At 37.2% G+C, this 13,994-nt stretch overlaps 1 protein-coding gene across 1 annotated transcript; it reads right to left on the reverse strand.

Moving 5' to 3' along the window:
• Window positions 1-8,500: 8,500 nt before the first annotated feature.
• LOC131843934 (uncharacterized) lies at window positions 8,501-9,874 on the reverse strand. Its single transcript, XM_059192720.1, has one exon. The coding sequence runs from the start codon at window positions 9,872-9,874 to the stop codon at window positions 8,501-8,503; it is 1,374 nt and encodes a 457-aa protein (XP_059048703.1).
• Between the last annotated feature and the right edge of the window lie 4,120 nt (window positions 9,875-13,994).

Below are 13,994 nucleotides of genomic sequence, written 5' to 3' on the forward strand. Positions count from 1 at the left end.
ATAAGACATCCGAATCTGAATAAGGTAAGAGGTCAATATTGAGAGGTTTGGAGGCGGGGGGGAAAGGCCTTTGTTTAGCAGTAGGATAAATTATGCTAGTAGACTGAAAAAATCGTAAGAAAATCCGGGGCGTAGTATCTAGAAGAATTCCATACTAATATAATAAATGTGAGTGTATCTGTTTGTCTGTTTCTTACAATTTCACGATTAAAACTGCCTGAACCAATTAAAATAAATTTTGAGTGAAGATAGATTGTATCAGGAGGCAGATTGTATTAAAAAAGCAGATGAAATTTCGGATAGCTATCTAGTTATTAAGTAAGCCTTATTTTTCTTATGGATAGGTTCATTATTCAGCGATGTTATCAAATTATCATATTCTCAGGAAGAATAAAAACATCGTACGAGATGATAAATGCGTGACTTCGTGTGAGACAGCAAAATGTGACGCGACAGGAAAAGCAACCATGTTGAAATGGATTCATCCGTTATGTACGTCGCTTCGCAACGAATAACAGCGGAAAATACAGTCTGCCTCCAGAATATGTACATCAAGGTGGAACTGTCTTCTTTATTTAACTAGAATGGCAAGCTGATGGTAAATGGTTACCGTCGCCTATATTAACGTCGTCGTATATTAACAGCACGATAGAAATCAACATGCGAGGCTCATAGGATCACTCATGTATTGTTATTGCAGTGAACTATAATGTGACGTCTTCGTACTCTGCATTTTCACTGGTTTACCCCAAGTTTCAACCGATATGCCTACATCTTACACAGGAAGCTATTTGGCAGCTGAAATAGGCGAGATAGAGGTATCAATCGAGATGCCTTTGTACAATGCGTAGCCTATAGTCTCTATATGTCAATAATATTATAGATAAATGGGTGCTTGTTTCAGATAGAACTAAAAGAGATATCAGAGCAATTAGAAGAAAATAAATTAAGCGAAAAGAATTTTCAATGGTAGGTTTTTGTGATTTAATTTGTATATATTAGTGTACCTATTTCTGTCCTAAAAACACACCTATATTGTATGAAAAACTATTCTCTAATAAGTATTTTTTTATCATTTCCATTGTTTGTATGAGTGTCTATAGAACTCGACTATAGAAGATATTTCTGGTATATTTTTATACAGCATAAAATTAACTCGCTTCAGCTGTTTATTCGATTAGATCTTTTAAGTTACGCAATGGATTTTAAATCAGTTTTCAGCCATAGATAGAGTGATTCAAGAGGAAGCTTTATACGTATAATAAATATACACTCATGCAAAGCCGGGGCGTGTAACTAGTTCATTATAAAAAGCCTTTTTATGTTACTTTAACGGTTACCTTATATTCGATATGCTCAGTTTTAAATATTGGAGTGGAGAACAGTAGGTAAATTAAAGATAATTTCTGCACCTGACCGCTCTTTCGTAATTCATTTATTTTGTCGTGTGTCTATTTTGGAGACGCTACATCTCTGATATAGAGTGATGAATGGATCAATCATATAATAATTGATGTTGGATGGGAAGCACTATTTCTAAGTTCTTTCACCCTGCGATATCTATACTTAAAATAAGCTGAGCTTAAACTGTATACACTAATTGTATACCTAGTGTATATATAAATTTGTATTTTTATTCAACTAAAATTATATTTTACTTATTCCGTATTATTTCAACTTTATATATTCATTTGAAAAGAGAGTTTTTTATCAGTTCATGTCAAAGTGTAATACAAACCGATAGTAATAGATTTTTTTATAATAAATATCTATGATTAAAAATATATATATATTGATTTAAAATTTAAAATACATAATCATTCGTCGTTACATATATATATAAATAACTCAATTACATATTTATATCCTACTATATATAAAAAGTCATAATACCTACATAGGTTACATACTGTAATAGATAGAACTATTAAATTTATTTGAAAACTAAATGGGTAAAAGTACTAGATATAAAAAGTACATATTCAAGCTTATATTTCATGTACATATCTGAGTTTATGAAGGCTGTTGCAGATTGACATTCCTATTATTGTCTCTTGACGTTTTTGTAAATAAACGGAATATTATTTCTATGCGTGATTTACGTTTGTGTACAAAAGATTTTCCCGTGATATTTTCTCTTCAGAAAATTAATATGCAAGATGCGGAAATATGTGACTACAGTGCACAGGCGTCAAATTTCTGTTTCAAACAGTGGGAAATTGTGAAGAGAAGAGGTATAACCACTTTTGTTCATTTGTCCTGTTTTCATTAATTAAAATCTCTTTGAAATTATAGACTGGCTATTGTTGTCTAAGTTTTTCGTCTGTACTCAGAGAAGGAGGAATTTCTCAGTGCTGGGTGTTTTTTAATTCTTTTTACAAGTTTTTACTGAACTTACTACGTTCTTTTCCGTACTTTTGTCCGTCTCTCTTTGCACTTTATTTGTAAGCTTTTTTGTGCACTTACTAGTATTCGATTGCGATGACATCTTGCAACGTTCCTTTGTAACTTCGTTAATATAAGTTTATTACTTATGTAATAAGTTATATTACGATCAATGTCTGATGATGGGCGTTGATATTCTGTGAAATCAATTTTATGCAAACAATGTAGACATTAAGAATTCGTAGTCATTTGGAATATAGGTACTCATTAATGCCTCGTCAAATGTCATAGATTTCCCTACGCTAAATTTAATTATACAACTAATATTTAGTCATGAATATTGGTTTGATTTTAATATATTGGGTATGAAGTACATAATTACATATAAAATGTAATATCATTTACATTGTCTGAGCGTCGAAAGTCGTTTTTGCAAAACTTCATTGTAGTTAAATCATTATATTATTATTTGTGTTCAATCTTTTCTTTGTTATTTGTTAGTCAATTAAAATAAAACAATAATTTTAAATGAAGCTGAATGTATTACTGAAAACATAATATCTGTTAAGCCGCATCTGAGATTATAGCTCACAAACGCATTATTTAGTTTTTAGTATTACTATGCCTTTTTTTTCTCTAGACCATTCTTGTGCCATCTACCACCTTCTATCTTCTCCCAATAAGTATAATATCTTCGGTCTTATCGCAATAAGCAATCTCTTCCAGGCAACCATTGAGTAGAGCCCAAAGGTTGTCTGGAAGAGATTGCTTGCTTTTTGTGCCTTATTACTTACTATCTATTTAAGTTCTTTGTAATATATTATTTATTTAGTCCTTATTGCACCTTCTGGTGCAATAAAGAGTAAATAAGTAATAAATAAATAAATAAACGCAAAAGAACAAATAGACAAAACTTCGAACAATTATTCTTTTGGATTCTATTCCGCTAGTAAAGTCTTCCTATATTTTTTACCTTATGTCTCATCCAGGTATAGACATATATAATTTATATTTTTATATGCATAGTCTGCTCAACAGTAACTTAAAATAAAGGTTTCAGAAAGGATTATGCAACATGTACTCGTTTGAACTCGTCCCTCTGAATCAATTTTGTTCGGGTCGCTTTATTGGATTATCTATTGAAACATAGTATACGGATATGAATAGGAACTTGGTAAACAGAGAAATGGTAACTACTAGTAAGAAGGGATTAAAAAAAAACATATATTTCCTGAACAAATAATAGTATCTAGGATAATACGTACAGCTCCATCTAGTTCAATCTAAGCTTGTGTTATGGGTACTAGATAATCTAAATATATAGAAATCAGCGGTGACTGACTGACTGACTGACATAGTCATCTATCAACGCAAAACCCAAACCACTGGACAGATCGGGCTGAAATTTGATATGGAGGTAGTTGTTATGACGTAGGCATTCGTTAAGAACGGACTTTGATAAATTCCACCTCTAAGGGGGTAAAATAGGGGATGATGTAGGATGTAAATGTATTAGTTTGAACCTATCAATACCTAATGGAACAAATCTTAATTTATTTGTTCCATTAGGTATTGATAGGTCAGACAAAATCATTTTTAGTTCTTTAGGCTACTTTTATTTCAGAAAGGTAAAAATAAATTCTACGCAGATGAAGTCGCGGGAACAGCTAGTGGATAAATAAATTTAGATACATTGTGTTTGTAAATACATATATATTATATTAGAAAACACCCAGGTCAATACAAACAATCACACTCATGAATACAAATGTTTGTACAGTGACCATCGGAACTGTGTTAAACCACTACACCAGAGAGATCATCAAAATGAAACAAAACTTTATTAGCATACTACGTTACTGTACATTTTTAACTATGTACGAGAAGACCATTGTTAGCTTACTATGTTTTCGTCTTTCGCGACAATTGTTTTGACTTCATCCGGAAGTTTTCTTCAGGGCACCATAGTGGTGTGTGTAGTGGAAAACATAGTGGATTTTTTAAATTTCCTTCAATAGTAATGAATTTTGTTGTAAAATTAAAATAATTTTTAAGTATAATTGGCATGCCAGTTTATTATCGCGAGGCTGCGTGTAGCCTATATCACTCACTGATTATATCTATAAGTAAAGGTTGCAAAAACAGCAAGTATTCGTTGTAATAAATACACAAAAAAATATCTTTCTTATTACTATAAGATATTACATAATCAACTTACATTAACTGTTTTGTACGAGTAACCTAATCAAAAAATATTACCGACTATTTTCTGTGCCATAAAGAGCTATAATCTATACAACAGCCATAAATAACAAAGAGTAAACATTGGCGGAACATAAAAAAGTTCTTTACGAGAATAAATGACCAAAGCCCGTTGTTGTTCAAAGAGGCATTCAATCAGGAAACTTGTTAGGTCAAATCAACGATTCCTTTTTCTCCATACAGTTTAACAGAAATCGAGTGTTTCTTAAGTGGCTACTTCTATTACCTACTGAATGTGGCGTAATATTGATTGAATGATTGAATAGTGAACGTGGGAGAGTAATTACAAGGTATTATTTATTATTAATATGTTTTATTAAATAGATGATAAAACTAATAATAGTCTTTATTTTGCATAAAAAATTATGTACAAAAAAAAGAACTTAATATAAAAATATGCTAACTAAAGGCGTCCTTATCACTCAAACTAATCTCTTACAGACCACCTAGTGATAATAGATAATACGGAATAGATAGTGACGGTTTACGCAGGCGGGGCACCAGTGGAGGATAATAAAATGGACATGAGATCAGGTCAGTTAACGTGATAAATTCATCAGGAATATATCTTGATTATTTTCAGCGGAACCGCGTGGAGGTCCATAAATGGTACATTCCAGTAACGAACGGTACGTTCTTAGAATGTACCATGTCAGGACTTTTACGCGATTCTTTTGTTTGTGATTAAAGACAAATATTAATGAATGGTGCACGTCTACGCTAACGGTTTACGCAGGCGGGGCACCAGTGGAGGATAATAAGATTGACATGATATGAGGTCAGTTAGCCCATCAGTGTTTTAAAGATTCAAATATCCTGACCGTTACTTCACAATACATTTATGAGAATATACACGGAAGAATTTAGAGAGTTTTAAAAAACTTAAAGACTGTACAAATAGAAACTTACGCAATAAAAATAAGCTAATTTTACCTAAATGCCGTCTGCACAAAGTCAGTAATTCATTCTATGGTAATTGCGTAAGATTTTATAATAAACTGCCAGAATCTGCACTAAATCTGACAGAGAGGCAATTCAAATCTTATATTAAACAATTTTTGTGTAAGAAAGCCTATTACAGGATAGATGAATTCATAGACGACAACATATCAAGTAAATAATTAGTTTATTGGCATACAACGTTATAATTTGTTTATCTCATTCTTGATTCAATTATTTTAGAAATATGAAAGCGCAGCGGTATTTGTATTGATTTGATTTGATTTTGATTGCATGCATGTGAAATGTGAATACTATAACCATCAGATGGCAATTGTGAGTAGCTATGACGTGGTCTGGTGTTTTGAGTAGTCATGCTCACTAAAATGTCCAGACTTGTGGCGGCGTGGTGGGCCGGGTCATTGGGCTCCCTAAAATATGGTCGAGCGCAGTGGTGGCTGGCTCATCCGTCATACTCGTGAACGGGTGCTGCTTGTGTGGACTGGTCTGCTCTAATCACTATGACTTATTAATTGTTTAACCAGTTGTAGTATATTAAATGTTTTTTCTATTTTATTATTTCATTGAATTAGTGCTAATCGGTGGTTTGTATTCACACACTTAAACTTAAATTGTAAGTAAGAATAAATTATTTAAAAGAGCAACACACAAGTTTCTTGCTTGTTCTTCTTGTGATGAGACAGCATTCCGAATGAGCGGTAGATTAAAAAAAAAAATGTTATGATTATTCAAAAGTGCTTCAATGTAAGTTTATTTGAATAAATGATTTTCTATTCTATTCCATCGTGACAAATTAATCAAGAATTTATCATGATAATTTTCGGAGGAACCGGTGTAGCTAAGTAGTAGTAAGTAAGTAAGTAGTAGCTAAGTATGGTACGTTGGTAGAATGTACCATGTCAGGTTGACCTCCTTCAATTTACGTGTAAATCATAATGATTGTTGTCATCGATTCACTTTACTAAAAATAGGAGATTTTATCCTTCACCATATATATATATATAAATTTAATAATTGGGACTAATTAAAAGAAAACATAATAACGTATCAGTCGTGATTCTTACCAGTTCTTCTCTTATCTTCTAGTTCGGGATACCTGTTACCTTCACATTATGTATCTTAAAGCTATGCGTGATACAAAATTACTTGTGTCTTATTTTTTTGATCTATAAATCTAAACAAATTTTTATGATTATGATTGTTTGTGTTTGTTCGAATGTTTTCTATATGTAATATGTACGGCATGTTTTTAAATAAAAACGTATATAAGTAGTATTTCTATCAGTTGTTTAGTACCTATGGTATAGGAATTTAAAAAACGCCGTAATAACACCCCAGACGACTCAGGACAGACCGTCCTTGCGAAGACTGACCATAGGGACCGACCCCAAATAAATGAAACCAAGGCCAGGTGTTGTTGTCTGTCACAATGTTTATTTTATATTGTTCTGTATAAAAAAATATATAATAAAATTCTTTAGAAAAATACAATATATGAAGTATAAAAGTATATGGCCAGTACGTCAGCAACATGGCGCCCCGCGGTGTGAGCACCGGTTTAGTTTGAGCTGACATGCTGGCGGTCTAGTAGAGGAACCAACTTTCGGGCTGGGCGCTTGAGGATACCTCCTTTGGTGGCGACCTCTGCCACACGGATCGTTTTGTCGGGACCGAGGAATGTTTTTAAGATACGGCCCCGTGGCCATGAACCGCGCGGAAGGTTGCCGTCGGCAATGAGAACCGGGTCTCCGACTTTAAATTCTGGTTTTTCTCCTGGTTGTCTCGGAATCAGTGTGGGGAGGTATTCCGTCAACCATCTAGCCCAAAAGTGGTCAGCAAGACGAAGGCCCTTTTTCCAATTTACTCGACGGATAAGGTCGCGTTCATCCATCTCTCCGAATGATTGGTGGGGAGAGGAGCAACCAATTAGAAAGTGAAATGGCGTTATACTTTCTTCGTCATTAGGGTCTACGGAGACGTGGGTGAGTGGCCTTGAATTTATTAAGGCTTCGGCTTCTAGGAGGAGTGTGTGTAGAACCTCTTCTCGTGGGGATTTTTCTTTTAGTGTTGTGGAGAGAGCTGTCTTTACGCTTCGGACCAGCCTCTCCCAACATCCGCCCATAAAGGGTGCCCCAGGTGGAATGAAGTGCCACTGGATCCTTTTATTGGCAGCATCATTGACTACGTCGTCATGGTAGAGTTGCTTCAGTATATTATTTGCTCCGACGAAGGCTGTCCCGTTGTCTGAGTAAATTTTAATTGGGCATCCACGCCTTGATATAAAGCGACGTAGAGCCATGATTGCCGCATACGAGGATAAGCTGCCAACAATTTCTAGGTGGATAGCGCTAGTACTGTCAGGCAAGTGAAGAGTGCCACATAGCGTTTTTTCGGTTCGTCGGCCAATGGATACAATAACTGGCCCGAAATAATCCAGACCAACAAAGGAGAATGAGCGTACGCTATGAGCCATCCGTTCTGCAAGTAGATCACCGAAAGATGGGGTCGGTGGGTTCTTTTACGAAGGTGACACATCATGCATTCGTTAGCGACTTTCTTTACGGCTGGACGTATACCGAAGACGAAATAGTTCTGCCGTAATTCGTTGACAATTAATTCTGTGTTCGCATGTGCTGCTCTGTTGTGATGGTATTTTATTAGAAGTTTCACGATGGGATGCTTGCCGCGAGCAGAATGGGGTTGCTTGTGGTGATTGAGCCCGCACAGGCTATTGTCCTCCCTGCTAATTTTAATATTTGGGAATCGTCCAAGGTGACAGCTAGCCGTCTCAAACGACTTCTATAGGGCAAGGGCTTTTCGGCTTTAATAAGGCGACGTTCTTCTCCAAAGGAGTCTAGTTGGGAATGCAAGAGTAAGCAGAGTTCTGATGCGACTAGATCTGAGGCTTGTAGCCGTCGAGAAGGGCTTCGTCAACCCTATTCCCTATCTTACGAAACAATAAATGTATAAAAAACCTAGCAGCGAGAGCAACAGTAGCTGTAGCGCGAACTAGACGTAACCAATTACTGAAACGACAGTGATTAGCTACTACTGGCGATAGTTCCGGAGAACTATCTGTTGTTAGTGCAACTAGCTCGCGATCACATTTCATTTCTTCGGGGCCTAGTCGCACATTTGTGGAAGGTTCCTCAGGCCATTCATTTTGACCGAGTAATAGAAAGGGTGGCCCGGAGAACCATCGTGAAATTTCGAATTTTGATTGTGGCCTCGTAGCGTCGTCAGCAACATTCAGATGAGTTGGAACATATTTCCAACAAGAAATGTCTGTGAGTTCTAAAATTTCTCCAACCCGATGTGAAACGAATACTTTAAAATTGCGAGCATCGCTACGAAGCCATTTGAGAACTGTCAAAGAATCTGACCAAAGGAAAATTTTGACAGGCTTATGTTTATGAGCCTCTATTAAATATTTACAAAAACGAGCAGCGATCAGAGCCGCCAGGAGCTCTAATCTAGGTATGGAGGCTGGCTTTAGAGGAGCTAACCTCGCTTTTCCACCAATAAGGCTTATTTTGCAATCGTTGGGCGTTATGAAACGCCAATACGCTACACAGGAGTATGCGTATTCGCTAGCATCAGCAAAGACATGGAGTTGTTTTTCCGTCCACTCACATGTTGTGTAGCAGCGTGGAATAGAAGTTTGGCGGAGATTTGATAGGTGCTCAAACCAATGTTTCCATTTTAATAGAATTTCGGATGGTAAGTGATCGTCCCAGTTGATACCGAGCCTCCAGGTTTGTTGAAAAAGAATTCGACCTCTTATGACAATAGGAGCCAACAAGCCTAGAGGGTCATATACTTGCATTAGTAATGATAGGACATGGCGCTTAGTCCACTTAGAAGACTCATGGATAGGGGGTAAACTTCGCAAAAGGCCTAGAGAGTCATCAACGATGTTCCAAGACACTCCGAGAATTTTATGGTTTGGAGCATTGTTTGCGAGATTTACCTCTAAGATGTTTGTGGCACATAGATCTCGAGGAATCAAGGTAAGAGCTTCTTTAGAATTAGAGGCCCAATTTCTCATCTCGAAACCTGCGCGAGAGTGGACTTCTACAATATCAGCTACGAGACGAGCTGCTTCATCTGCAGAGTCGACGCTACCCAGGTAATCGTCCATGTAGTGGTTGTTAACTACAGCATCTACGACCATCGGAAATTCTTTTTTATGATCTAATGCGTTTTTATTTTTCAGGTAGAGAGCTGTGCACGGACTGGAGACCGCACCGAAAATCATCGACGACATCCTGTATTCCAAAATCGGTTGGGATGGTTCATTACGCCACAGAACGTTGAACGTTGAGCGTCTCTGTCCTCCTTCCGGATTTTAATTTGGGGAAACATTTCCCGAATATCGCCGTTGAGAGCGATGTGGCCTTCACGAAAACGCATCAGGATTGCTAACAGAGGTTACAGTAAATCGGGACCTGCTAAAAGCATAGAATTGAGGCTAACACCTTCAAAAGTGGCTGCTGCGTCGTGTACAACCCTAAGTTTCTTTTTTTGTGGGTGTACGACGCCGAAATGTGGCAGATACCAAGTGATTTTGGAGGGGTCTGCAGGTTCTGTGCATATTTCTGCGTAACCCTTGACAATGTTGGCATTTATCTGTTGCCTATATGATTCTGCAAGCGACTTATCACCTATGAGTTTTCGTTCTAGGCTTTTAAAGCGGGACAAGGCAAGTTTATAATTATTGGGGACATCTTTTAAGTTGTCTCGCCATAGGAGACCTGTTTCAAATCGCCCTGAAGGAAGACGAGTAGTGGTGGACTCTAGTAAATCTAACGCTCTTTGCTCAGTAGGGGTGCGATAATCTTTAGCTACAATGCCTATAGAATCTAGTTTGTAATCTTCTTTTACGAGATTTTCTAACGATTCATAGCTGTTTGACGGATTTACAGTTATGGAAATGGTATGGTTTACGAACTCGATTGGTTTGGTTTTACTCGAGCTGAAACCGAAAAGGACCCAACCAAGAGGGGTGAGACCGGCTACAGGCTGAGACTTAGAGCTCTGGCGGATCTCTGTGGGCAGGGTGAGGTTCCAGTTGTCGATACCAATTAAAAGCATCGGTTTAGCATGTTCATAACATATAAAATCGACCAAATCAGATAAATAATGTAAACCTTTAACAAACTCGCGATCAATATGTTGTGGACCAAGGTTCAGGTTAGGAATAGAACGAACATTTTCTAAAGAATGCCACTCCGTACTATAACGTCCCTTGATTGTGATGTCGACTAGGGATATATCGGACTCAGTTGACATACCTCCTATACCATCGATCTTAATATGGCTTCTTCGTCCCTTTGCACCTATGGCGGACGCTACTGACGAGTCTAATAGGGTGGCTGTAGAGCCATCATCTAGCAAGGCAAAAGTATCGAAAGTACTTTTAGGGCTACTGTGCTCGGCGCTGTATCGTCACTCGATGGACTTGTGTCGTTTTGAGTCTTTGTTGGTGAGGTGGTTCTGTGGAGTAGGGAGTTATGGCTTAATCTACTCTTACACCCTTTCACCTGACAATGCTTAAGCGTACAGCGGCGAAAGAAATGGGGATTGCTTTGGAGGCATTTGTAACAGACTTTGTTAGCAATGACCCACTTCCATCGATCTTCTACTGTAGCTAAACTAAACTCTTTGCACGTTTCAATGTCGTGAGACTTTGAGCAATAAGGACAAATAGCAACTTTGTCTATGGTACTATGACATAACGTCAGTGGATGACATTGACGTTTGGGCGGTTCGGGCTTTACTTGTTCAGAATAGGTTCCATACCGAACACGTAATTCCGCCTCGAGCATAAGAAATTCGGACAGTAGTTCGAGTCGAAACTTGCCCAGAGTCTCTTTGCTTGCTGCATAGTCTGCCCAACGGATCCTAAGTAATGGCGTAAATTTTGTTAAAATCTCGTTGGCCAAATCGGGTGACGCCAAATACTCTGGTCGGTTGAGCAGTCGCACGACTTCCGTGCATCTGCGTACTTTGCAAGCAAAAAGATTGAGTTCCTTCATGCTCTCATTATTACTTATTTTTGGGAGAGCTCGCATTGCCGAGATCTCTGAAAGTATTATGAATTCGGGTCTAGCAAAGAATACCTCAAGAGCATGAATGACCTCATGAGGGTCGCGCGTGGCCGCTAGCAGTATAGCTACGTGATCGCGCGCGGCCCCACGGAGACTAGCATTGAGCCTCGCCAAGTTCTCCGTTGGTTAGCGCCGGGCTGGACTCATCATATGACTTTTTAAATATAAGCCAATCCGTCGCGCGACCATCGAAGAGTGGGAGCGGTGCACTTACCTTGGATGATTGGGCCGCTTTTATAGCGACGTCAGCGACTGCTCGAGCAAGGTGTAGAGTGTGGTGGTTTTCTATGCTTTTATTTGTGATACAATTATGCGTATGTGTGCCTATGGTGTTGTTTTGTGGTATGTACGTGTCCGTCACAATGGGGTGCGCCGAGAAGTGCCCACTATGGGCCGCCTGCTCCTGTGGCACGGCCTTGAAGGCAGCGCCGTGAGGGCCCTCCATGGGCATCGGCACTGCAGGCCCTGCAGGTACTGCATCGCATGCAGCAGGAATGGCAGGTGGACTGGATGGCTTCTGAGTCTCCGGCGCGCAGTTTGTTGCTATGTCTTCTCTCGGGGCTGATGCGCAGTTCTTGGATGTCGTAGCGAAGTTAGCGTCCAGCCAGTTCTCTATTGAGTTCCTGGAGCTACGGCGGCTAGAACGACTATTTAGTGCTGCTATCTGGGCACGCATTTCTGCTTCAGAAGCAGCGCGTTCTGACACCAGATGTTGTTGTCTGTCACAATGTTTATTTTATATTGTTCTGTATACAAAAAATATATAATAAAATTCTTTAGAAAAATACAATATATGAAGTATAAAAGTATATGGCCAGTACGTCAGCAACACCAGGTAAAAGAAGAAGTTTAGTACCTATAGTACTAGCTCTGCTTAGTTTAGGAATAAATACTGCTGTGTGAATCACACTGGGTTTTTACATTTATTTATTTGTATGTACAGTTAGTCATAAAGCCAAAACAATTTCATAAAACACTGATATACTACAAGGCATTATTTAGGTTAGTATATATGTTATTATAAAGACAATACTGTTTTTTTATTTATTAATTTAATTTAATTTTACTCAAAAGAAGCTTAATGCACTTTAATATTATTTGTTATTTTAGCCTATATATTATTCTGATGCATGAGCTATATTACTATAAAGTTTCATTAAAATTCGGTCAGTAGTTATTGTGTGAAAGAATAACAAACATACTTTCAAACTTTCGCGTTTATAACATTAATATGATACAGGTTGCTACATGTATTATTAGAGATTTACAATTAAGATTTTTTGCAAATACAGTGAATTAGAAAGCTAATAAATTATAGGAAACTACAAGGCTGTTATTCAGGTCAGTATTGTTATGAAAACGTAACATTGTATTTTTTTATATTGTATGAACTCAAAAGAAACTTAATCCACTTTAATATTATTTCTTCTACAGGCCATTTTAATATTACATCTTGCACAGGACAGCTACATGAATTATATTATTATCTATTCATAAAGGCTGTATTTTATTTGAAAAAAAAGTAGGGATCTCAGTAATTGCACTAGTGCAGTATGTCTGCGCCGCGCCGTATAAATCAATTATACTTTTATTGAAGCAGTATCGGCACATCGTAGCTTCAAAGCGTGGGACATTTTTTTAAATTGTGTGTGATAAACGTAAAGGCAATTTTTTATACCTTAGGTTACAGTATTAAAATTGTTGTTTTTGAGTCATACATGTACATGGCTTATGTTACTCAGAGATAATGAAGCATTCTAATGGTGAAATAATATTAGAAATCAGTCGATTTATCGTGATTATTCGTTACAAACAGACAAATATAATGAGAAGTAGGATCGGATTAACTATTAAGCGGAGTAGCCAACTGTTTAAGAATTAACGAAGAGAGGCCCCGTGTTTCCTCATAAAAGAAATTGAAATATTTAATATATTAAAATAAAAAATATTAGATTTTTGTTCTTCAATGACAATAGGTAACAAAAGGTAAATATTTTTTAACTCAAATGTATAGAGGTAAAATAGCAATGAGTGGTCTTTTTATTTTTTTAAACGGATAGATTCTTGACAGGGTTGAAATAACTATGTTGGGAACATATCTAATCTGTCCCTGGGAAGAAGATATAGAGCAGCATTATATCACCTATTCTGGATAGTCCCTGGGTCCTGTAAGTTGGCCGTTTTGACAGATAGATACAAGTAATGGAACCCATTTGTCACAGTAGATTTAATTTAAAGATATTTGAGCACTTCTATTTGTGTTTACATTTCTACTAT

Source organism: Achroia grisella, unplaced genomic scaffold (genome assembly GCF_030625045.1).
Source record: "Achroia grisella isolate CSIRO2021 unplaced genomic scaffold, CSIRO_AGI_Agris_v1 utg359, whole genome shotgun sequence".
NCBI lineage: Eukaryota > Metazoa > Arthropoda > Insecta > Lepidoptera > Pyralidae > Achroia > Achroia grisella.

Coding starts and splice junctions, on each gene's coding strand:
- LOC131843934 (XM_059192720.1), bottom strand. CDS start 9,874: ATGTCGTCGATGATTTTCGGTGCGGTCTCCAGTCCGTGCACAGCTCTC.